The sequence below is a fragment of the Camelus bactrianus genome, chromosome 16 (genome assembly GCF_048773025.1).
Source record: "Camelus bactrianus isolate YW-2024 breed Bactrian camel chromosome 16, ASM4877302v1, whole genome shotgun sequence".
In the NCBI taxonomy this organism is placed as follows: Eukaryota; Metazoa; Chordata; class Mammalia; order Artiodactyla; family Camelidae; genus Camelus; species Camelus bactrianus.
The window spans coordinates 47,799,537-47,824,641 of record NC_133554.1 but is presented as its reverse complement, the minus strand read 5'-3'; the positions used below and the strand labels follow the sequence as shown (position 1 = coordinate 47,824,641).

Sequence of the window (25,105 nt, the reverse complement as noted above, 5' to 3'; positions counted from 1 at the left end):
GCTGAAATGTTCATTTCTGATCTTGAGTTTTGATTAAAGGAGTCCTCTGGGGAAAATCCTTCTCCCTTTCCTCCCTCCAGCTCTTTGAAAGTGAATCCCTAATTACAGGCCACGTATGAGATTTACTAGATGAAATCAGCAGCTGTGGATATGACACCAGACTTGCAAAAAAAAATCAGCACACACTGTTGCCATAAAAAGCCCAATTGTTAATTGCTTTTTGGGCATCTGGCTATAACAAAAACACCCTTTTGCTTTTTAATATTAAAAGTAAATGTAGTGGAAAGAACATTGGGTTAGAATTAGGGGAGGCTGGGATTCTTGTCCCAGCCCTGTTACCAAGAGCCCGTGGTTTGGGGACAAACTATTTCATTTCTCTCAGGCCTCAGTATCCTTACCCATAAAATCAAGGCTATGAAGTCAAATTATCACTTCCAGCTTAAAAACCCTATTCCATGCCTTGAAAATACAGAGCACTTCTCATTCCCATCTAGCCTCTTCCCTAAACATTACTTCACAATAGCCTAATAAAGTCTGACAATTGTGCGGTTCGATGGGGGACCACACATGGATGTAAGTACCTGCACAGTTTTCGCTGTGCAGGCAGTTCTTTCCCGGTCTTATTCAGAGCTGAAGTTTACTATGAGGCCCCACAATTCTTAACTGCTTTGGAAATAAAATCTGCCGGTGTTCCACGTTTAATGTGACAGTGTCATATTTCATTTTTCAGATGTCTGGAATCTACACGAAGATTCTAGAATAGGTATCATTTCAAGTTCAACAGTGGTCGGCTGAAGGAACGAGTTGAGGCTAATCCATAAATCAGGGACTTGGGGAGGGGGTGGGGCACAGCCAGCTGACCCCGGGCCTCCATCCTCAGGCCTCTGCCAGACCCACCGCACCTGTGGACCTGAGGGGAGTGAAGGCAGCTCAGGCCACGGGCACACCTGCTTTGTTCACTGGGTCCTCGGTCTCTTACGCGTCTGGGTTGCCAGGAGCTCTGGCCTCTTGCTTTCACCTGCCTGCTGGCTCTACAGCTGTCCTTTGCTTACAGCCTCCACTCAGGTTCACGAGGGTTGGCCTCTGTGTGTTCCGGTTGGCCACAGCGTGGAGCCCGTGTCTTTTGAGCCTCAAGATAATTGTCCACGGGCTGAGAATTATACTTATCACTTGCCTCTTGTGGGAAAGTCGAAGGGCAGATGGGGAAGGAAACCGGCTGCCCGTTTGACCCCAGCCCTTGTATCTTAAGTCACTGGAGCTGCGTGGCCGCTGTACATGTCCTTGTCTATGGCACCTGTGCGCGTAGCTTGTTGTATGAACTTTTGGTGCGTTCTGTGCAAGGACAAAGCAGCATGCCTTCTCCTCATCTTTGGAGATCCAGTCACTGCATCCATTTTGGAATCTACTTAATGCTTTGTTTTGCTGTTTCTTGCTAAGGAACAATTATCCCAGAATTTAGTAGCTTAAAACAAAAGTGCGTTATTTCTCAGAATTCTGCCATCTCAACTGGACTTAGCTGGGCAGGTCTTCTGTTCCTCTTGGTGCGTGCTTGGACTGAAATATCAAAGATGGCTTTTTCACTCACATGCCTGGCTTTTCAACTGGAATGAGTGAGCACCTCTTCATGTGGGCTTCCTCAGCATAGTGGTCTCAGGGTAATCAAACTGGACTTTTTACATTGTGGCAGGCTTCCAGTCTCCAGCTTCCCTTAAAAGACCTGAACTGACCCAGTGTCTCTTCTGCCACGTTCTAATGGTCAAAGCAAGTCACAGGTCAGTCTAGATTCATGGGGAAGGAAGTAGCCTCCATCTCTTGGTGAGACAAACAGCATGAAGGCACAGTGAGGGAAGGAACTGATGGTGACCATCTTTGGAGATTATCTACCATAGTCTCCCTGATGCTATGTCTCTTGACTTAATTATATCTCTTTGTTCTTAATGGCATTTTATGGTATAGGAACACAGATCAGGGAGGAATTAGTCTCATGGCCTTAAAGATCAAATCTTTTACCAGCAATTCCGGGGTCCTTTGGAAAGGCATTGCTGTCTCTGCCCCAGACTGTAGGATTGAGCACGTTACTCAAAGGCTTCACTGACTGCCTTGGGAAATGCAAAAATGGCCAACATCACTTGAGCGCTTGCCATGGGCCAAACTCTATGCTTATCCTTTTTTCATGTATCATGTTATTAAATTATTATACTCTTTCCAGGCCCATGCACATAATTTCAGTGGCCATTTCTGAGTTGATCCAGGTGATAAAAATATAGCATGGCCAATTTGGTACCGAAGATTCAAAAATGCTATCCATACTCAAGAACACCAGCCCCTCCACTCCACTTCAGTAAGTGCCTCCTGAATCCCCGGAAGACATTAGCTTCTATTTTCCAAAGAAGAATCTATGGCAGGAATATTGCTTACTAATGGATCTTAGATTCCTTTCACGAGCCCAAGTTCTACTTCTTTGATGTTAAGCACCGCAGAAGCACTTATTTTCTTGGGGTACTTAGCATGCATTCTCTTTTCCTCACACCCTTCCAGGATTCCTTTTGTCAGTTTTGCATCCTATTAATTATATATTTGCCCGACTCTGGTCCCTTTCTATCCCCAGGCCCATTAACTTCCTGCAGTTGCTACACATAAGGAGGGACCCTGGAGGAAAGTTAGGGAACAGAGACTATCCAAGTAGATTTGAGTCCATTCTGTCGAGTGGAGGGAAGTGCCCTGCGATCACACACAGACCACACCCTTCCGACCACACATACACGAGCTGCCCTCTGACAACCCTCAGCATGAAGAAATCAGGTCGAGAGAGGCCATAATGTAATGCCTGACTCTATGCCGTGCCTACAGTGTGCATTCAGTAAACACACTTAGGTTAATGATTACTATAATATTATTTTATGCAAGAATATCAGCAAACCCAGAGCCAATGCACACCCTGAAAAATTGTATGGAGGTAGTACACAGCGTTTTTTTATATTATTTTTATGTATTTTTCACAGCTTTATTAATATCTGATTTAAATGCCATAAAGTTCACCCATTTAAAGTCTACAACTCAATGGTTTTTAGCATGTTTACAGAGTTGTGAGCCATCACCTTAAATCTAATTTTAGAGCATTTTCATCATCCCAGAAAGAAACTTCGTTCGCATAGTAGTCAATCGCCATACCAGCATGCTCCTCCAGCCTTAGGGACACAAATCTACAGCCTCCATAGATTTGCCTATTCTGGGTGTTTCATATAAATGGAATTTTACACTGTGGCCATTGGTGACTGGTTTCTTTCACTTAGCTTCCCTTCTTCACTTATGTCATATAAATGATGGTTGAATTTCTAAGTTATCCTTTTCTCTCATATATATATATTTTTTTTTCCCCTAGGATCCTAAACACTTCAAATCTGAGAAGACAGGACGGGGACAGTTAAGGGAAGGCTGGAGAGACAGTCATCAGCCCATCATGTGTTCCTACAAGCTGGTGACGGTGAAATTTGAGGTCTGGGGGCTTCAGACCAGAGTGGAACAATTTGTACACAAGGTAAGTGAATGGACAGCAGTTCCTGGACTGTGGACAAAGTGACTCTATGATGTAAACTGGAGCGTCCGATGCCCAACAGGTGTACAAGTGCTGAGTCAACACGAGGTCCCTGCATCTAGAAAACCCTGTTTTCATGAAAATACATTTTGCCTACAGTTTAATGTTCTTCCATTAATAGATACTTGACACTTCATCTCTCATTCTGAGACCTCCATGTCTATTGGGTGAGTATGTTCAGGAAGTTGGGCTTTCAAAATATACTCCCTCTCTGGCATCAGGCTAATCTAGTTCCAGGTAGAGGTACTTGGGGTCTGGGGTTCCAGGCAGAGGCACCCAAGGAGAGTTCTCACTCAACAGATCGTGCAGATATAGACAACTGAGGTAGAAGATGCCCCAAGAGACAGAACAAGAAATCCCAGGGGTGGGATTTTGGTGGTGCACCTCAGCCATTGTGCTCAGTTAATAATTCTGCTACCAAAGAATTATTAATAATCTCAAAACACAGATTTCAACTGTATATCTACTTTGAACATGTTAATTTTGTAGCAGGAACCCACTTGGTGATGATTTAAGTTTGTTAGGGGCCTTCTAACATGACTCTCATCCTTATGGAAATTAATGGGAAATGCAGTGTTAAACATCGTCCTTTGTAACTCCTATTTTCGTTAAAAAAAAAAATACTACCCAAGTTGTCTCTCCATTCCAGACAGGCTGAATATCTGCTTATTTTTCCACTTTAAAAAAAAAAGAAAGACTGATAAAGAGCAGCTTTCTGAAATTCCTTTCAGGGCACTGGAATTTAACCTTAATGCACTGAGCTTTTTGTTACTTGGATGAATTTGTCTACTGAGATTGGGGGGAGCCAATTGATAATAAAATCTGTAAATCTGGAATTTAGGTCCAAGGGATAGATCGAACTTGGGCTCCTGATAATAACAGACCCTGGAGCAAATCTGAGACAGAGGAGTGTCCTGATCTTCTGCTGAGCTCCAGAATCCATTCTGCCCAGCCCAAGGTGGAAGCCAGGTGGGACCCATGGAAATCAAGTTTTGGTACCTCCCGCTCTCCTGCTATGTCCCAGTTATCAAGCAGGAAGACAGTCGGGGCTCCCAGAGTAAATATTTTCCAGCCTCCCTTCTGTCTCTCTCAGGCTGTGTATTCTCATCCTCCTACAACATCCCACATGTTTTTTTTTAAACCCCAAATGATCTCCTCTTACTAGGGCACTACCACAGTAATGTTTTATTATTTCCTCTTCTCACAGAGCATACTGAGATGGCCACAGGGCTCATTGTCTTTTTTTTTTTTTTTTTTTTCCTCTCACAGATGACTTTGGTTAGTTTTGAGGATCTATTTCTTCAAAACACTTGTAAGAATTACACTCTAGTAATAGGCATTCTCATTGCCCATTTCCAAATATAATGAAGTGCTATCAACACCCCAAAAACACACCTGCTCCGGCACATGAGCCGCTAATGAGTATATGAAGCTAGCATTTGCATCAGTTTTAAGTGCCAGGGATGCCTTTCCCCGAACACCTTTGTTTTTTAAGAATCTATTCACAGTTAAGGGGAAAGAATATTCAAAAGCCAGCCATTAGCACATTATTGAATTCTTGTTTCAAGCAGACAGCTGTGTTGTTCCTAATGCAATAGGGTATATTTGCTGATGCCTCGACGCTGTTCTTTTGACTTCCCTGAATTTGACACACTCAGCACTCAAGTGCATACGGCTTCATGTTGTTTCTTATTTTCATTACATGTTTCCTCCTTCTGAATCATAAAAGCCTCACTAGATATCCAGAGGCCTAGAGTAATAAACACTTCATTATGAAAGCTTCCCTTGTCTCCACAAATTCAGCGAATTAAAAATCCTTCATTTATTGAAACATGCTTGAAACCTTCCACAAGAGGTTTTTGACAATTGCTGGATTTGTTTGGCAGGAAGAATGGAATGTTGGAGGGAGAGTGTGAGTATCCAAGAAACGTAAAAAGGCATATTTATAGAAGAAAAAAAAAAAAAACCACGAAATAAAAGCACATAAATAGTGTTACACACACTATTTGTTCTCCTTGGTCTTCTATTGCCATTATGTGTCACTAAGAAATAATTCCATTCCTTTTGTCTCCAGTCAGGCTTATCATTCCCATTATGTTCTGCTCTCCTTCTGGCCTCCTATTTCATCTCTTTCAATAATAGTAGACTAAACTGCTTTTTCCCCCTCACTTCTGTTACATGAAAGTCAAACCTAGACAAATTTACTACTTACTTATCTTGTATCCCACACCTTCAGTTATATATATTTTTAAAAAACCCAATATTTAGGATATTTCATTAGGGAAGAGTGTTAAGTGCTTTTGGCTTAGAAGTGATTTGCTACCCAGACAAGTGTTCTTGATTTCCACCGTTTATGACCTCCTGGCACCAGTGAGACTCACCCTTCTGCAAATGAAAAGTAGAACCTGTTTTAGGTAAAGATCAATGAAGAGAAGAATCTCAAGGTGATTAGCCCTAGAGATTCATTCCAGTCACTGCTGTGTGACTGCCAAGTCATTGTCATTAGTCTGAAAAACCTCCAGCCCAACTTTCAAATAAGGTGAAGAGATTAATTTACAGCAAGGATATGCCCACCGTGGAAAGAGCTGAGTAAGTATATCACCCTGTAGTTGTCATCACACATGGACAGAGGGATGGAGAAATTTGTAATTGTCAGAATTCCTAGTATTGGGAACCACCAATTTTCCAGATAGTTTTAATCAAACATAGTATTCTGTCAACCGCCTTCTTTTGCTTTTTTAGGTGGTCCGAGATATTCTTCTGATTGGACATAGACAGGCTTTTGCATGGGTTGATGAGTGGTATGGTAAGTCAACTTCCCCCAAATAACTTACAGAACAACTTCATAACATGTTGGCTTGGGCTTCCAGTCCATCTGGCTTCTACCGCTACCTAGAGAGACATCAACAAAGGCAGCGCTTTTGTTTCCTGTATTGGAAATAGCACTGTCCAAGGACATAATGAGGAAGGATGTGATGACAGACGCTTGCTCTAAAATAGCCACAACACTCAGTTATTGACTAAGTAGGACCTCCGTGTGTTTGATGCTTGCATACTTGATAACAAAGGGCTTATGATTGATTCTCTGTTGGATGGGTTTCAAACCCACCCCCATTTATCCCAGACTTCAAGATCAATGCTGTCTGAAGCATCTTATCAAGTGAAAGCAGCCCTTTAATGTAGCGAATACTTGAAACACTCCCTCTCCAAAAACGCAGAAGACTTCAAGGGCAGGGGCTTAGGTGTACCCTTAATCCTGAGACTATTGTTCTAGTTTTGTTTAAAATGATTTGGGAAGAATTAAACAAGTTCTGTGTACTTCCAGCAAATGGAAAGAAACAAGATTTGTTTCATACTGTGACGGACGGACCACCATTCCCAGATCCCCAACACGATCGTTTTGTCCACGTGAATCCTCCACATTCCCAGAATCAGTCATCAGAGGCTAGTGTCCTTGACTATAAATAGAAACAAACATGCCCAGTTGGTGACTTGGGGTAGATCTGATTGCCTAATGAAATGCCCTTCTCCTCGGCCTTTTCCTAAGTCCCACTGAATTTGTTCTCAGTGTTACCCTAGATTGCGTTTTGGTGCCTTTCTACCATTGTTCCACCAACCCCCTTCCTCCTCTTAGCAGAAGGTATCAAACTTAAATTGAAAAGTTACATTGGACTGAGTGGGCAAAGACAGTGATTGTTATTAATGTTTGCTGTTTCCAAACCACATTTTAAAAGACAGGGTTCTGTAGGCTATGGGCATGCTTTTTTTTTTTTTTTTTTGCACCATTTTCCCAGATCCACATCTTCTGGAAAGCAAATGTATCTTTGCATCTTCCTGGGTTTGCCCAAATGCAGACCTCTGAAAGAGATTCTTTTGAAAGAGCATCATTTGCTGTCTCTTATCACACCCCCCTCCCCAGGGTGCTGCTCACATGCAGCAAGGGCGCTGACTCCCCACACTGTCTTCCTAACACCTATCTGTGATTGTCCTTTGTGAGGGAAGTGGAGGGAAAGTTGCTTGTGATTACTTCCCCTGATCATTAAACAAATCTTTCTGGTTGTTTTTTTCTGGGGAGATTCTCTCAGATTCTTAGAGGGAGCACAAACACCCTAAAAGGTTAAGAACTGCTGGTCTCCCCCAACTTGCACAACTCCACGCTCTTGGCGTCCTTGCCACCCGACAGGATTTCAAAAGGATATTCAAAGAAAAATAGGCTCAAACCAGTGAGAAGTTTGGCAAGTGAACAGAAGCCTGAAGGGCCAAAACACTGCCACACTGAAGACTGAGAGACAGGGCTTGTTAATAGATGTCAATTGAGTGCCGGGTCACCGTAGAGGACTTTTCAGAAAAGGCAGCATCAGAAAGGGTAGCCGCACCCCTATTAAGAGGACAAAACCCTGCAGGCCTGTGGATCAGAAAAGAGAGTTTAAGTAGAGGCAGGATATAGAAAAACAAAATATGGGCAGGCGTCTAGTAAGGGAACAGCTGGAGTGTAGAGGATGGGGGCCAGCTGAACCCTCAGCAAGGAAGAGACTTAAAGACTTTCAGTTAAAAAAAAATTTCTCAGACTACTACAGGGGCCCAAAGCTAGAATAATGTATCAAAGAAAGACCTTTAAGAAGAAAATATCTACCTGTTTATTTAAGATGGGTGAGGTAGAGACAGAAATTAACTCAAGGAGTCTACAGACAAAAAGCCCTTTCTGTATCTGAATGCAGAAAAACAGAGTGTGGTTTAGTGGATGTAGATCGTCAGGGCGCCTCGTACTCCCCAGAGAAGGTCTCCACCCCCTGTGTACACAATCTTAGCCCCAACCAAAACAAGCAGCCTTTTCACTCAGTAAGGGGTCTGAGAACCACCCCATCAATTTCATGTAAATTACTGGCATTGCTGCCCCCAGCCTGAGCTGCTTGCCAGGAAAACGGTGGTTCCTTCATTACCCAGATGCAGACACTCAGTCAGTCAAATGAATGGAAATGGCCCTGCGCACAGCCTCTTGTTCAAGCAAATGCTGGGGACTGCGGACCTTTCGGGTAAGTGGGTGTGTCACTGTCCACCAGAACAGCCTTTCAGTTTGGGGTACCTGAATTTGCTTATTTTTCTTTGGTCAATACAGGCTCAGTGAGGTCCTTGTTAGTAAACAGAAAAGGTTCAAAGTAAAGAAACCCTTTCCTATAGCTTGTAGTGCTTCTTCTCAAAGTGAGGTCCCTGGGCCAGCAACATCAGCACCCCTGGGATGTTATTACAAATTCAGATTCTCAGGCCCCACCCCAAACCTACTGACTCAGCTACTCTGGGGGGATAGCCCAGCAGTCTGTGCTTTAACGAGCCCCCCAGATGACTCTGGTGCTCACTAAAATTTAAGAATGACTTTAAATCAGATTAGATGAAAGGAAAGTTTAATTAATTCAGTCCAGATTTAATTAGGCTAGAGAATGGGAAATGTCTTCAGGGCCAACTGCTAAAAACTCTGATGGCTTCTTAGCATTAGAAAAAGGCGCCCCTTCTGGGCAGATTCAGCTGCTGCTATCAGCTTAGGGCTGAATTTTAGCTCCATTGACCTGCTGGGTTGTGTCCAAACTGTACACCTGTATGCTGTGGCAGCCCTGGATGTCCTTCTCCCTAATTAGAGTCGCCACCTCCAGTGCTTAATTAAGAGTTAAAAAAAAAAAAAAAGGACATCATAGCTGACAGTGATCTTTTCTTGCCCAGAAATCAATTTTGTATCTTTTCTGAGTTTCAGCATTTGGCTGTCACATAACTGTTTCCCTAAATAGATTTTATTCTGCTCTTGTTCGTTGTAAAGCATAACCATTTCCCCTGTTGGTGGAGTTGAGTTTGTCTTTCAAAGCTTCGACTGGTCTTTATCCATGAGCCTTGGCTATCCCCTGCATGACTGGAGCACTAATCAGAAGAAACAACAGCACATTTCAGAAGATGGGGTGGAAGGGGAGGTGGATAAAAATAGGCAGCCCAGCTTCCCCAAATCATGGTTTTGCTTCACAAATCTGACAGTATTTTGAGAGAAGAACACAGAGGGCTGCCCGAGGGAGGCTGTGATTGAGTGGAACCTCATGAATCCTGACCCTTCCAGAAAAGTATATGGGATAGTTCTGGCTAGTATAGCTGAAACTCCAGAATGAAAGTGACTGAGCGAGCATTCAGGAGTCCTTAGAGCTTCCTAACAATGAGTGAAGCAAGCTCAAGGTGGAAAAGAAGACTGCTTAGGGACTAGCATTAGCTGGTTGAGTTCACCAAGCCAGCGTTTTCCAGGGGCCTCAGGCTTCCTGAAATATGATCTTGAGTGCCATGGCTCTTATGCAACCCTTTATATGTGCTTGCTTACATTCATTTTTATGGGAAGAGAACCCATAGCTTTCCATCAGATTTTCAAAGGGATCTGTGACCCCCTCCACCTCCCCAAATTAAGAACTATGGAAAAAAATCACAACTGTAGATTACAATTCTAGATCTTAGTGGTCTGAATCACATGGAAAGGGTATGCACCAAGCCTTGAGGATTGGCTTCTTTTACTACAAAAAAGTGGAGCCACCCCTAAGCTATTTATAACAAGCATCTATTGAATTTATTACCATTTTAAGGAGTTTAAAAAAAAAAAAAAAAAAAGCACTTCCCAAAGGATGGCCACCATTTTGCTAGAGTCAGAGATATCAAATCTAATGTTGAAGCTTTCTCCAACCCCTGACCCAACCACTTGTTTAAGACTTCCATCTTGATTTAAAGCCAAAAATAATTACTTCTGTTTAGGCTGACAAGCCTGGAAATGGAGAGACAAAGTTTGTAGGAGGAAATAAAATATAATGTGCCACTGGACAGGTCATTGAATTAAAGTATATGGCTCTTTATTAAAACTGCAGCTGCTGCGGCTGTGCAGTATAATGAAGGAAAATTCTTACTTGCTGGCGTTTTGTTCCATGGCATTTATAGTTCATATTCAACTGACTTCTATCCTAAAGGCCTTTCAGATATACAGTCTTGCCTCCACTTCCTGTGAAATCAACCTGCCTTCTTGAATAAAATGATTGAAAGAAAATTGCCACCATAAACAAAGTTGAAAGACTAAGAAAAGCTACTTGCAACATATGTAGCCAGCAGAGGACTAATATCTATAATATATAAAGAGGTCCTATAAATCAAAAATCCAACAATTCAACAGAAAAAAAAGTAAAGGACATGAATAGGTAAACCGTGGAAGAAGAAATGCGAATAACCAACAACATTACTACTAATCACAAGAAATGTCAGGAAAACAACAAGAAGATATGACATTTGCCCATCTGATAGCAAAAATTTAAAAGAGTGATAATGATCCAATTTTGGATAGGTGGGAGAGCACACTAACAATTTCTATTTTTTAAAAATGACAGCGATAAGTACAAATAGCCTATGACCCACTGATAACACGTCTACAAATTTATCCTTAAGGAATACACAGTGTTCATGAGTATAAGTGCAAAGCTATTCAGTGTAGTGTTGTTTCTAAAAGCTTAAATCTAGTCTCCGTGTAAATGTCCGTTAGCAGAGATATGGTCAAGTGAATTATGAAACACTCACACTATGAATATTGTGTGCAATGATTAAAAAGAATGAGATAGTTCCATATGTACTGATACAGAAATATGTACATTTTCCATTAGTGGAAAAAGCCAGAACAATATGTATAGTATAGTGCATATAGTATGATTCCATAAAGGTAAAAATAAGTGAGACTGTAAGAGTGTGTGTGTGTGTGTGTGTGTGTGTGTGTGTGTAATAACAACATATATGTGAGTTCATAGGGAAAAATCTGGCCGTGGTTATCTCCAGAAGGCATAGGATTGATAAGGGAAGTTAAAAGGAACTAAACTCTTTTCTCTATATAAACCAGTACTGTTTGAATTATTTCTGTGGAGCATAATTCATGCAGTAGTTAAGTGATTCAATAAGTAAATAATAATTGAAACCCATACTTTGTAAAAAAAAAAAAAAAAAAGGCCAAAAATGGCTAAAGCAGACCAAGACTCAGATTGTTGAGGTACATTTTGCTGTTTAACAAAGAACCTTAGTTCACGGTTTAGGAAATGGAAGAAGCTTCCTCAATTAACAAACTCCCTGAGTCCACAGCATCTTTGACAAAGCTGGGCTGGTGGTAGAGAAGAGGGGCCCACCCAGGCCAATTCAGTGTGACCTCCACATGCTGGGATAGGAGACTGGGTCTGCTTACTCCCCTCACCTGAAGGCAGGCGAGAAAGAGGAGGAAGAAATGGTCTTGCAAGAGGGCAAAGATGGGAAGTCTTGCAATGAAAAGGGCATTTTTACCCCCAGATTATCAGGCACCCACTGATAACCAAGTGTCAAAGATACTAGGATATACATTCCTAATCAGAAGAAATTCGGATCTAGTTGGAATAATGTCTTAAGTCAGGCAGGCCAGTGTTACTTTGTTTAAGAAGCCTTCATTTAAGAAAGTTCGCTTAACAAGAGTAAAATATGACCTTTCAAATCTATAAATTTAGTGATTATCAGTTTATTTGCAAAATGATTGACATTGGATTCCTTTCATTAAGAGTTTCTCTGATCACATAAGCACTTACTTGTTTGCTGGGAGCAAAGAGGCCTGAACCTAAATTGTGAGAAGTCACTCTGATCATTGAAAATCAATCAGTAATGAAGATGAATCACCCCTGAACGTATAATCTGTCATTGGGCACGTGTAATTGAATTTACTAAAAAATTGATTCATATATAGATTTCGAGGTAATATACTTTGCAGAAGCAAGACGTAATGCATTTTACCAGATACCTGAACAGGAATATTTTCGCTTGATTAGGCTCTCCATAAATTACTGAGGAATACTGAAAATGTTGACATCATTTCCTTAAGCGTGTATGGTATGTGGGGATAGTTCAGGATTTGATCAGCATCAGCTGGGACCAAATTATCCTTTTTTTAGAGGACTACTTTACTAGAACTGTTCATTCTTGTATAGTCTGAGAGATTTTTTTTCTCTAAGATGAAATTTTCTGCAACTTTCTTTTCTTTAAAAAAATAAATAAGGGATCATGTTTCTAGAACAGGGAGAAATTCTAGAAAAGTGTCTCCTTACCAATTCACAAATTTGTGGTATCTATCTCCTGATGACCCCAAATAATAGATTTTTAAATAATGTTCTTTTTCTTTGTTACAAAAGTAATGCATATTTGATGTAGAAAATTAGGAAATAAAGATAAGCAAAAAGAAGAAAGTGCAAATTATCTATAATTCCAACTCCTCAAAACAATCCCTGTTAACATTTTGAAACATACCATTTCAGTTTTTTTAACGTACCTTTTGTGTTTTTTTTAAATGTATATTGTGCAAAAATGATTTCATACAACATGTACAATCTTTTTATTTCCAATTTTTTTTAATTTAATAATATACCAAGAACATTTCTCTATAGTGTTAAATATTCTTCTACATCATTTTTAGTGACTGTATAATACTGTCAGGTCTCTGAGTTGTTTTCAGTTTTTCACTATGATGAACAAGATAATGACGGGTATCTTTATGATTAAATCTTTCTTCACATCCATAAAAATAGATATATCTTTGAAAGCACATAGTCACACAGTTTAAAGACCTCTCTTAACATTGAGCTAATTAAAGATAAAGAATGATTTCTGTTGAGATTCACAAGAACAAAGAAACTAAACAACCTTTGTTTTTGTTTTCGGAATTACTGTCAGGCCGGTGAGGGGGAGAAGTAAACTGTCTAATGAACATATGTATAGAGAAATTCTTTCAATTTTAAACTTTTAACTTAAAAATGACCTTAGTATTCATTCCAGGTGTATTTGTGTTTAAGAAATTTTGAAGGCTAGTCATTGAAATTAAAGTGATTGTATTGAAACGATGTGTTATTGTTAACTAAGATACATTTGTTCTAATCACAAAGCAGCATCTCTTTACTGCTTTCCAGTTACCTTGATTTTCTAAAAGAAAAGCATGCTCTTCGCTTGGCCAGACTGTTGCCTAGCCTTCTTGATACTTACGTTGCTCACAGACAGCATTTCTTATTAACCATTTTGGGGTGTGGGAAGATGACCAGCTAAATAAAATAGCCCAGGTCTGGATTTAGAGCTGCCCTCCGTCTTGGCCCCAGACCACACTGAATTCATTCATATGCTTCTGGCAGGTCTGCCCTTTGGAAGTGAAGAGACTCTCACATGACACACATGGACTGATATAAAAAGACACCGATCCACATGATGCAGAAAATACTTAAGGAGAAATTCCAGCTGTGAATACCCACTCTAAATCCCCACCAGGCTAACTGGTGATGAGGGCAGTCGTTTGATTAACCAATTGTGGAGCATGTACAATTCATTGTAAAGAGGCATGAAGTTAAATTCTGCCAGGAGAGTAACAGAGGAATGCCCATCTGGGGAAATTGCTGGTAAAATGTAAAATAACCAGGGAGTGGAGTGGGGAGTAGAGGATAAAGCAACAGAAGTATTTAAAGTGAGATTAACGGTTATTTGTATGCATTCCACATTCTGGAGATGAATGCGTTCTTTAAGCTTTTTATCAGTCGGATTTAGACAGGGTTTCTCAGCCTCAGCACCACTGACATTTTGGACCAGACAATTCTTTGTTGGGGGGTGCAGGGGAGTACTGTGCATCATAGGATGTGCTGCAGCACCCCTGGCCCCTACCCACTACATGCCAGTAGCACCTGCACCCCAGCTGTGACAACCGAAAATGTCACAAAACTGGCGCCTGTTGAGAACCCCTGGATTAAGAAACCATTATTCTGAAATACCGAAAAATCGCAAGCTCAGACCAAAAATCATAATGTCACCTGCCATTTTATTTATAGACCAGTGGAGGTGGGAGTAGTGCCAGCCATCTTCCAGCTGTTAGGCTAGACTTGAAGTTCAGTGTAGACCTGCACTCTTGGACACCATGTATTCTGTGCAGAAGTACATCTCGGTGTGAGCATTGCACCAAACCTCAGTGGTGCCAGTGAATGTCATTTCTCTGCCTTCTATGTCCTGTCTCTTATAATAGCGATGAAAGTGTCCTTTCTGTTGTTGAATGCATTGGTTTAAAGAAGCGCCAAATCTATTTTGAAAGGTATATGAAAGGTAAGTATTTAACCACACAAACCTGACCCCGTCCGTCCCTCAAAGGGATCTTCTAACTATGCTCTTAGGAGATCTCGGGCTACGGCACCCTCCACGTGCTAAGACTTTCTCCCACCGAGCTCACTTTACAAGAATCATCCCTAAATAATCTCCACTCTTCTCCGTTCTGACTATTTTGACTTAACTTCCTTGTACTGACTCCCCCTTTGGCTGGTTTAGCTAACTTTATGATTGACTCTTCATAAAGTTAGTGAATCCCCTGCTTTTTACACCTCTCCTTGGCTTCTGCTCAGCTACCATCATTCCCTAAAGTCTTCCCCATTGAAAAGTTCACCTTTAATAATGGAAGTTGCCAACGTCTTGACCTTCTTTCAGATATGACAATGGATGATGTTCGGGAATACGAGAAAAACATGCATGAACAAACCAACATAAAAGTTTGCAATCAGCATTCCTCCACTGTGGATGACATAGAGAGCCAGGCCCAAACAAGTGTATGTAGAATTTTTAAAACATGTTGCCCACCCTTTACCAAACGTACACCTAAACTGATCTTTGAAATGACTTCACACACTCGATTCTCAAACTTGCACAAAAAAAAGCGTCATCGCCCAAAGGCTGTCTATGAAGAACAGGAGCTGAGTCTCAGTTGGACAGCATTGCCTCTTGCTTCCAGACATTTCCATTCTTTTAAGCCGCTTGAATTGGGGGGTTTTTTGGTCGTAAAACCAAGAACACAGAGAGTGGAAACAATTTGTGGCCTGCACCACAAGAGAACAGAGGGGTAAAAACAGATGTCGTACAAAAGCTAGACCATCAATGCCAGTAACTTTTAAAGACATAGTTAACAGTCAGTTATTCATCTAAGGGAGGTCTTCAGGCTCATCTGGTATTTTAGGTTTCTTTACATTTGCTTTGAAATGCTTTCTACAGCTCTTTAAGGCTGTTTTACCCAAACAGTTCCTTTCTACTTAGGTTCGTGTCAAGATGGGGCTGCCGTCTGTGCATACACACTGGCTAAGCAGGGAAGGAGTGATGACCGAGGACCATTCTAGATCTAGCCTGGGACTTAGATAAGCCCCAGAGAGCCTGAGGTTATTGAATGCATGTTGGTGATTGAGAGCTGACTATATGGTGTATGCCAGCATCTTAAATATAGTTCTATCTCAATCATTCATGCTGGTGAAAGGGAGTTACAGATAATAAAGAAAATGTGATCACTAAGTCTTTTACATGTATCTTTGGCCAGAGCTGTGATCTCTTTGGGTGCCAGCTTGCGCATGCCTGTTAGCCTCAGAATAATACACGGTGAGGTATTTAAGAAATTGACAGTGTGGTTATAGAAAATTGAGAGATGGCTATTATTGTCAATACTTTGGATTTGTGAAGACCTTTGATTGCACTTTGGAAATTTCTAGTTAACTTTTAAGAGCATGTCTTTGGAATGTGCCCTGTGAAGGCTCATGCACTGCCACTGGATGCATGTGACTGTCCTTGAGGTTGAAATGGCTCTAACTCTTCCTCCCCAATCTGCATGCAGTGATTGGATTTGCAGAAAGCTGTTTGGACCAGACTTAACTGAGGTGTTCCTCTGTAGGCACAGACCATTTCAACAGGACTTCCCCTTTCCTCTCTCCCTTTTCTAAAGATAGAAATGCTCATTTAAGAAACTGTCCTTGAATTTCCATCACTTTCAGTTACCTTTTCTTTAGGAATGTCAGACACCAGTCCCCCCCCCAGCCGCTCTCTGAAAGCCGCTCACTATAAGGATAAGCATGGCCAGACCGAGGAAGCCAGAGGAAAGGGGAAGACACCCAGAGGATATCCACAGTGCTTTCCTCATTCTGAGTTCTCCCGGCTTACAGCTGAAGACCGGTTTTCTTTCCGTTTTACTACGATTACCATTAGGAAGTCAGTTTACTATGTAGAAGGTGATGCCTGCAATGGTTCTCCCCATGGGAAAGCCCATGCATTCATTCTCTGCCTGCAGGCCAGTCCTTCCCATGACTTCTGTGTTAGAAGTTACACAAAGTGGTTATCTTTAAATATTTGCCACATTTCCCTTATTCTTTGGAATTCTGTCAAATTGGGGGTCGTTTATTTTTCCATTATTTTTCTTCTCTGTCATAATGAAAAAGTTGAAATCAAGAGGCTGCTGTCCATCACAGATAAAAACTGCATGGGTGCTCAATAAGTTTGAATCATCGGCCTGAGTAGAGACAAACTGGATTGAAATTAGGCAAAATCAACATCCATGACCATGGCAATAGGGAAATAATGGTCTCCTTTTCAATACTTTCAAGGAAGGGAACTTCTAAGAAGACTCTGAAGGGCAGTGTAAAATCAAAATTCTGTACTTCGGATGATTTCTGCCCCCTGCTGGATATGTGGTGTAGAGCACTATATTCAGCCACATACAGAAAACCTGATTTTTCAAAGATGATATCCATTTATGATAGAAATATACTGCTGAAATTCCTAGAGGTTTTTCTGAGTCTCAATTTTATCTTGAAATAACTTTAAAAAAATTTAATTGCATTTCTTAGGTGGTTTAATAGCCTTAGTATTTTGTTTAAATGGTTAGTCTCCAGGTAACAATTTTTCTTGCTGTATCCTGAATTTTATATTCTGTCAACACAGTCATAATTTTTTATTTCCTTGTAAAAACTTTTCTCTTTCAGAAAATTTTAACAGTTGACCCCAGGAAATCCTCTTAAGGATTTTGTTTGTTTGAACAACATTTCTGGTTGGTTCATATGTTACCATATGACTGTATGTGATTAATACCATGTTATGAATATTCACTCCATAGTTAATATTTCCAAAGCAGCTGTATTGTTTCGTGCTAGCTTATGCAGTATCATCTAGTGAAGGTTTCACCTACTAAGTTCACGGGAGAGGACGAGAATGAAAAATGGGTCTCTGGCAAGCTAAAACAGACGTAGAGATCCCTGGGCAGCGGATTTCACCTTTTTCTCAAGGACAAGCTTGTAGGCCTTCACTCAGTACTTTTTCTGATAAGCCCTATTACCCGTTTTCCCTGTTACCAGTAATACAATTGGCAAAGGATACCAGGGATATTCCAGCCTGAGAGGGATTAATAATAACTTTAATAGTAGTAGTAGTAATAATAATAATAGAGTTCCTGAGAATGAGAGAAGAGATATAAAACTATATAAAGCAAATTGGCCCCAAGAAAGAGGTTATCACTGTACTGTAACACAGTGATATACTTTCAGCCTATTATGTCTTAAAGATAATAAGTGTATATAGTACATTATTTAATGTATTTATATTAGGGAGAGATTCACATTTAATGAGTTTTGGTTTTTTTTTTTTTACTTTCTCACGTAATAAGAACATTTCAGGTATTTAGAAAATCTACATCATCTGACAATGCCTGTTAAATGAATTTATTTCTTAAATGCCAAATAATGCTCTTTTTTTCTTTTAAATAAAATTCTCACCCATTAAGCCATCCTCTCTTTTTGTTCTCTACTCTTTTTCTCTTTATGTTTATGTGAGAAATGGTTTTCTTGGTTTGAGGATAATTAGCAGAATTTGTTGTTGTCATATCTTACCTGTTTTTTAAGATGAAGTGCTTAAAACACAGCATCTAAAAATCTTGGGATGGATACACAGCCAGGAAACAAGTAACCCCTAGAACACAAAAAGTATGTTTATTGAATTAGAGCATAGTGTGTTGAGAAATTCTGATCTGCCTGTTTACCCTATAAAGATATGCTTGTATTTTCATGATCTAAAGTAGGTAATAATATGTATCATTTTTGAGCCATTGATTGCTTTAATTACCTTCCCTTTATAGAAAGGATGGCCAGGCCTAATAATAGCTCCACATCACCACACCTTACCTACAACACACAGGCACACATACACACACAGCTTTGCTGTGGCTCCCTACCCCCTCATAAGTTCTTATTCAGAATACTTAAAATACTCACTGAAGAGTGCTTTGGAAAATCTTGGATGGATATTCATAAAGGAGTATCTTTTCAGAGGTTTGCCTCAGTAAAAAGATAATTCAGGGTTTAGCATTTCAATGACAATTTGGGTTTATAATCTGGAGACGCCCTTTGATCGTAGGGTTCTGATAGGTCCTTTAAAAACAGGCAGAGAGAGGTGAATCCCTTGGCTTCTCTTCTAAATACCCGCTCATTTTTCTTTCTATTTTTTTCCTTTAAGACATGACAATGGATGAAGTCCGAGAATTTGAACGAGCCACTCAGGAAGCCACCAACAAGAAAATTGGCGTTTTCCCACCTGCCATTTCTATCTCCACCACCCCCCTGCTGCCTTCTTCAGTCCGCAGTGCCCCTTCCAGTGCTCCATCCACACCTCTCTCCACAGATGCACCAGAATTCCTGTCAGTTCCCAAAGATCGGCCCCGGAAGAAGTCCGCCCCAGAAACTCTTACACTCCCAGACCCTGAGAAAAAAGCCACCCTGAATTTACCTGGCATACACTCTTCAGATAAGCCATGTCGGCCCAAATCAGAGTAACTTCATATGAATATTTTATGGGGTTTTATATTTTCAGTTTTGTTTTTTCTTTTTTTTTTTTTTTTAAGACTCTTCTGATACAGAAAAAGACTGCTTTGTCACTCAGACGTGTTCCTTTGATCTCTTGAGTGTGCATGTGGTTAAGTAATTTCACATATAATATGAGTCCCTAAGTATGCCACACAGCATCATATTAGATGTAAAATGAAAAACTCGCAAAGGACAGAAGGAATCTTCTGTAGCCACAGCTGGATGCCAGGGAGGAAGCCTTGTTATTGGGCATTTGAGGAGGTTGGCATCGACGTCAAGGGTAAATAAATGAAAACTCTGCACCACTGTGTTACAAGGTGCAGTAAAATAGTGAAGTCAGATTCCTCCCATCAAGCCTGAAATTCTCAAAAATATTCTCAGGTGTAACATACCTACTTGTTAAATTTTGAACTGCTCATTACCAATACTTGAATACCAGTAGTTTCTGAGATTCCTATTTTGATTAGTTTGACTCAGGATTTGGGGCCTAATTAACTCTTTAAAATTGGGGGAAATTTTAATTATCAACCTGTAGAGGCTCCAAGTGCAATTAATGATAACTTATTTATACCTTTCACAGAATTTAATAAAGATTCCACTTGTTTCTGTCTTTTAATAACTTTCCCCTTTGTGCCCTTGTGGCCTCAGAAATCTTTAAGAATTATGTGGATGAATGTGACCATAACTGACTGATTTTTGAATGATTTGGCTTAGGAACCAAGAGGCCCAGGTGAGGCAAAACATCTTCTTTTTCCTACAGGTACCAACGAACCTTGACCTGTCAACTTCCACCATCCATTAAGATTCTCAGAATTTGTAGTTAATTGAGTAGAATTCACTGACTATTCGCCCATTCAAAGAAGTTCAAGGGTAGAGTACGCTAACTGGACTTTAACACTATCAGAATTGTCTCCCATCCGCCTCCTCATTTTACTCTTAATGACATCCAGGCTTCCCTGGAATGGATTGCCCATCTCCAGACCTTAGAAAAGAGTGGCATTCTCTTGCTCCTTACTTGGGAATGTCGCAGAAGTCGAGTAGATAGTCAAGTGGGAGGAGAGAACGCGCAGGATTGCTGACTTCTATGTGTAGAGTGAAAGGAAGGAGTGATAAAAGATGCCCCTCTGTCTAGCTTTATTTTCTGCGAGTCGTGGTAACGCAAGATTAGAATCAAGGTTGATGGGAGACAAGATCATTCACCAAAGTGGCGGAAAGAGAACTCTCCTTTGACCTAAAGAGAAAAAACTCTGCCACCTTCGCACCTCACTGCCTTTAAACACAGAAGGAAGAGCAAATAGAATCTAGCATTTACTTCTGTCCTCTGAGAGAGGAAGAGAACAAGGTAATTGGGCAACTCCGAGGCCCCAGCTAGCCTTCCTGACCATAACCTCCAACCTCAGGTAAGGGACCTTCCCCAAACAGATTCCAAAGGACACAACACAGAGCAAGGAGTGTATCCTCCTCCTCTTACACAGCCTCTCAGCCAGTGGACCCTGCCTGCTTCTCTCTCTCAGTGCCCAGCACTCTGCATAGTGTCTTTCAAGTTGACAAACTCTCCCAAGGTGCAGGTGCTGGCCCCAGGAGCCCAGCACCAAGTGTTCTAAGTCATATGTCAGATTGTCAAGATCATTTCTTTATCTGTAGGTTAACATTTAGCTTAGTAAATAAGTAAACAAACCCAGAACTCAAAGGAAACCCATTGCAAATAGCTTAGATCAACAGTGCATCTCTTCCCTAAGAACGATAGCACCATAGTAAGACACTTTTGCATGGTATGGTAGCATGATTTTTGCTTGTGGGAAAACTCAAATCTTTTATCCAGACCTCTTGGACTTCTCAATGGCTCCCTCTCGACCCAGTAGTACTTAACAAGAACGTTTGGCTTTAGAAAGCAAAATGCTACTTTTCAGAAGACACTGATGTAGTGTGTGTATTTGCTTACCATTTGCAAGCTGAAATCAGGTGGGGTGGGGTCATTATTTTCGCATGGAATGGATTTATTTTGTGCAGGCTGGTAACACATTGGCACCTAGTTTTTCCACTGATGCCTTTGCTGTTTTCAGTTTTTGTAGAGTAGCTTCTGCCACCAAGGTCAACGATTCCTTATGCTTTAGAAAGCTAATTTCTCATTTCCTACTGTGAGTTTTCTTTCTCTTATAGCCAGCACAATACCACCGACATTATGCAAAGCTACCAATGATCGTGTGATTCTTAGCCAACAAATATGTGTGCTTTTAAAGTATGTTCAGTTTTTCTGTCTCCATGTGGTTTGTGTGCATTTTAAAAGGGGGGAGGGGTGCGGATATTCCTTTGGCTGCTTTGAATATTTAATCCAGTCATCACAGGGCATAAATGACTTCAATATTTTATCTGTCTTGATTTTCAAGTGTCATTTCACAGTCTCCGTATATGAATTTGTTTATTGTGGGGTACAAGCCTGCGATGAATGTGTATATAGAACATTAATAATTCCTATATGGATGGAAATTAAATGGCTGCATGATGGAAACAGAAGAAAAAAAAGCAGAAACTTGAATTCATTAAGCATGTTTGGGGAAACATAGAATCTTAACTCAGTGCCTCTGTCTGCAATGTGGAAACCTTCAACTTTGTTCACCAAAACTGTATTATATCTGTATATATATATCATATATATATATATATTTATATATATGATATATATATATCATATATATAAATGTAGTATAGTGAATCTGACACAACTAGTTTTAAGTCTCTGGTAGCCAAATTAAAGTAAGTAATCCACAGAGTAACACAAATGTTCACCCCATCTTCATCTTTGACATTAAGTGGAGACCATCAAAATGATGATAAATGTCCTTACTTTGAATGGATTTTCAGTTACGAAATGCCTTCATGCTTTCCGCTGGCTGTAGCACAGCCTGTGGCCTTAGCTGTGCTTTCCCAGAAGAAGAAGGTCTCAGTGTTTTTACTGCATAAACTTTGTCAGAAGTCAGCTCTGAAGACCATTATATTTTCTTGCTTTTGGGCTGTAATAAGACAAAGCAAAGAAAAAGCATAACAACCAAGGAGTCCATGACATTTTTTGGTTACCACATTAAAAACAAAACACTGAGTTTGCTGGTGAACTAATTTATAAACACTTCCTGTTTTGGTTTTGCATCTGTGTGTGGGAAAAATGGTTTTAATTTATTTGGAGGTATTTATTAGCCAGGGTTTGGGTTGTGAAAATAAATCTCTATAAATAGCACAATTATGTGCATATAAGGCAGACACTTAAAAAACCCAGCAAGGCCCCCAAAAGTAATTATGTGGTTTTCTTCCAAGACACTGTAATGAACAGTGACTTAACAGAATAGATTCTGACACTTCTCAAGAAATCATTTTTCCAAGAAAATTTCAAGGCTAATGTATTTATGTATATTTTTAAATATTACTTTCCTTAGCATCTAAGCTATTCATGGTTCATAGAAAACATGGTCACTGGCTGGCATAGGTCAATAGGAATTTTACTTTTCAGAAGAGCCAGAGTATCATTTACTTTACATGTGATGTGTATTTAAATAATCACAAGAGAGAAGGATTGTTTAAATAGTTTTAGTCCCTTTCTGATCATCTGATTCAATAGGTTTGGTGACAGTATGCCATCTGAGCCATAATTCTTGAAATTAAAAAAAAAAAATCTGTCCAGTGACTGCAATTGATCAGAAATAGACTATTTAAAACTATTCTTTCCTGCTGAAACTGAAATGTTACACAACAGCACAACAATGGTATCCGGAGGCCAGACATATCAGATTCTTCTGTGTTCTACCTTCAAAACAATCTGTTTCATTTGAAATGTAAGTGTTTAAGCTTTTTAGGCATTAGTGCAATAAGAGAATGTGAATATGTTGAGACCTTTCCAGATGCTGTTAGTCCTTGTAATTTTGTTGTTACGTTACCAAATGGTTTTAGGGTAAGCCTCTCAGTGTTTTTGCTTAAAACCGAAAGCGTGTGTGTTGAATCGCAAGTCTCCCTTTAGTTTCTGTGTGTCACCAAGGAGAGGTTCTTTGAGTTGATGTTATACCTCTGCCACTTAGATGTAGCTTCAGGTGTCATTTTTAGTGTTTACATTTCGAGCTGGGATCTTGATTAGTTAAATGAGTCAGGACACCACTGCCACTGCTGAAGGACCAAGCGTTGAAATGCACAGTGTCACCGACGACACTCAGAGCAAACAAAAGTTGATCCTCACACGTGCCATCCTCCTGTGTCATTTTATGGCTGTTTTGTGTTTTTTTTTTCCAAGTTATTTATTATTGATAATGACTTACTCTTTCTTACATTCTGTTGTAAATAAAGTACAAAGCAATCTTCTTTCCAAGTGTAGCTTCCTCTCTTTCCTTCTCAGCTGTGCTCAAGGGAACGTGGACAATTAGGAACTTGTGGGCCGAAGGGAAAGAAGCTGTCAAGCCAATAGCTGGTACTTAGACCCAGTGCTATGGGACTTGTGTGCAAAGACGCCTGGCCTGCTAAAGAGCATATGGTGTCTTCAGGGCCGGGCCCCTGGTAGGAAATGCCTGGGTGCCAGCTCTAACTATCTAGCCAAAAAATACCCGAAGTGAATCTATAACTCAGTGGGATACACATCTAGATTCATCCATCCATCCAACAGGTGCTTGGTTCCCCCTCATCAAATGTGAGGCAACCATCTGAGTGGTTAACCAAGAAAAACCACCCCAAGGGACTCTGTAGGAACACCACACCAGATTCTTTCCACGGCAGGCAGGCCAGTCTCAGCTGAGCTGAAATCACTCTGATCTGATGATGGTGGTCTCTCTATCTCAAGTAGCTCCTGTCATTTACAAAAGGGAGTGGGTGGAGTGAGCACAGAAATGCTTTACTGCCCCTTGTTCAAAAGTCTCCTCAGAGCTTAAGCAGTGATACACCTCCCCCTCTGCACTCTTCCAGTCGATCCTGTTGAGGTGGGAAGCCCCATGAAAAAGACCAGCAGGCCCCCTAGGGAGGACCATTACTCTCCTGCCAGCACCATCCAGTTCCCTAGCCCAGCAGCATTATCTCACTTTTTGCCTCTGAAATGGCTCACTTCTAAGAAAGTGGAAGTTACCCCTAAGATTCTATTGGTTCCCTGAGCTAACTCCTGATTGGTCCATTTGTAGCACTTCATCTGCATGGAGCTTACTCCTGATTGGCCCATTTCTACAAAGCTTGTTCCTAATTAGTCACCTTTGTTATACCTTATTTGCATATGATGTTGCAAAATGTTGCAAAGTCTGTCTAGACTGGTAGCCTATAAAACACTGTGTAAACCTACAGACGGGGTCCAGAGCTTGGAGTGTTAACTCCTCTGGGCCCACCAGCATAATAAACCTGAGTTCTCCGACTCTCCAAGTGCTGCCTGGTCTCTCGCCTGGATCCAGGTTGTTGTCACAACTGAGCTGTAACACTGAGCTGTAACACACTTTGCTGCAACGCTGTAACTAATGTCAAGATCCATGTTCTGTGCACTAATCTCCAATTGTATCAGGCCAGAGCTTCTGATAACAGTGCATCTAGCTAGGCTTTCTACACTGAAGATTTTCCCACAGATTAAGTAACACTAATTCAGTTCATGAAAGCGTGCTTGATTTTGGAGCTCCAACTTCACCATCATCACTCCTGCCCTGCATTTTAGCTCTCCCTTCAAAACACGCAAACCCCACACACAGTTGCTGGCTGAAAACAAACTTGGTAAAACCAGGCTGGCTGTTTATTTCTGGCGCTTAAACTATAGAGGTTATTAAATATTTGGATGCCTGATGTTAAATGTGTAAGTGTTTATCACACCCCCAGTTTCCCTGTACAG

At 40.6% G+C, this 25,105-nt stretch overlaps 1 protein-coding gene across 1 annotated transcript in view; it reads left to right on the top strand.

Moving 5' to 3' along the window:
• The window catches only part of PITPNC1 (phosphatidylinositol transfer protein cytoplasmic 1), a 211,709-nt gene extending 192,641 nt beyond the window's left edge, over nt 1–19,068 (top strand). The window contains exons 7-10 of the mRNA XM_074343501.1: nt 3,383–3,538; nt 6,338–6,401; nt 15,101–15,219; nt 18,929–19,068. Of these exons, the coding sequence (XP_074199602.1) occupies nt 3,383–3,538; nt 6,338–6,401; nt 15,101–15,219; nt 18,929–18,934 (345 nt within the window). The 3' untranslated portion in view covers nt 18,935–19,068. The remainder of the gene's footprint in view (nt 1–3,382; nt 3,539–6,337; nt 6,402–15,100; nt 15,220–18,928) is intronic.
• Nucleotides 19,069–25,105: the final 6,037 nt, after the last annotated feature.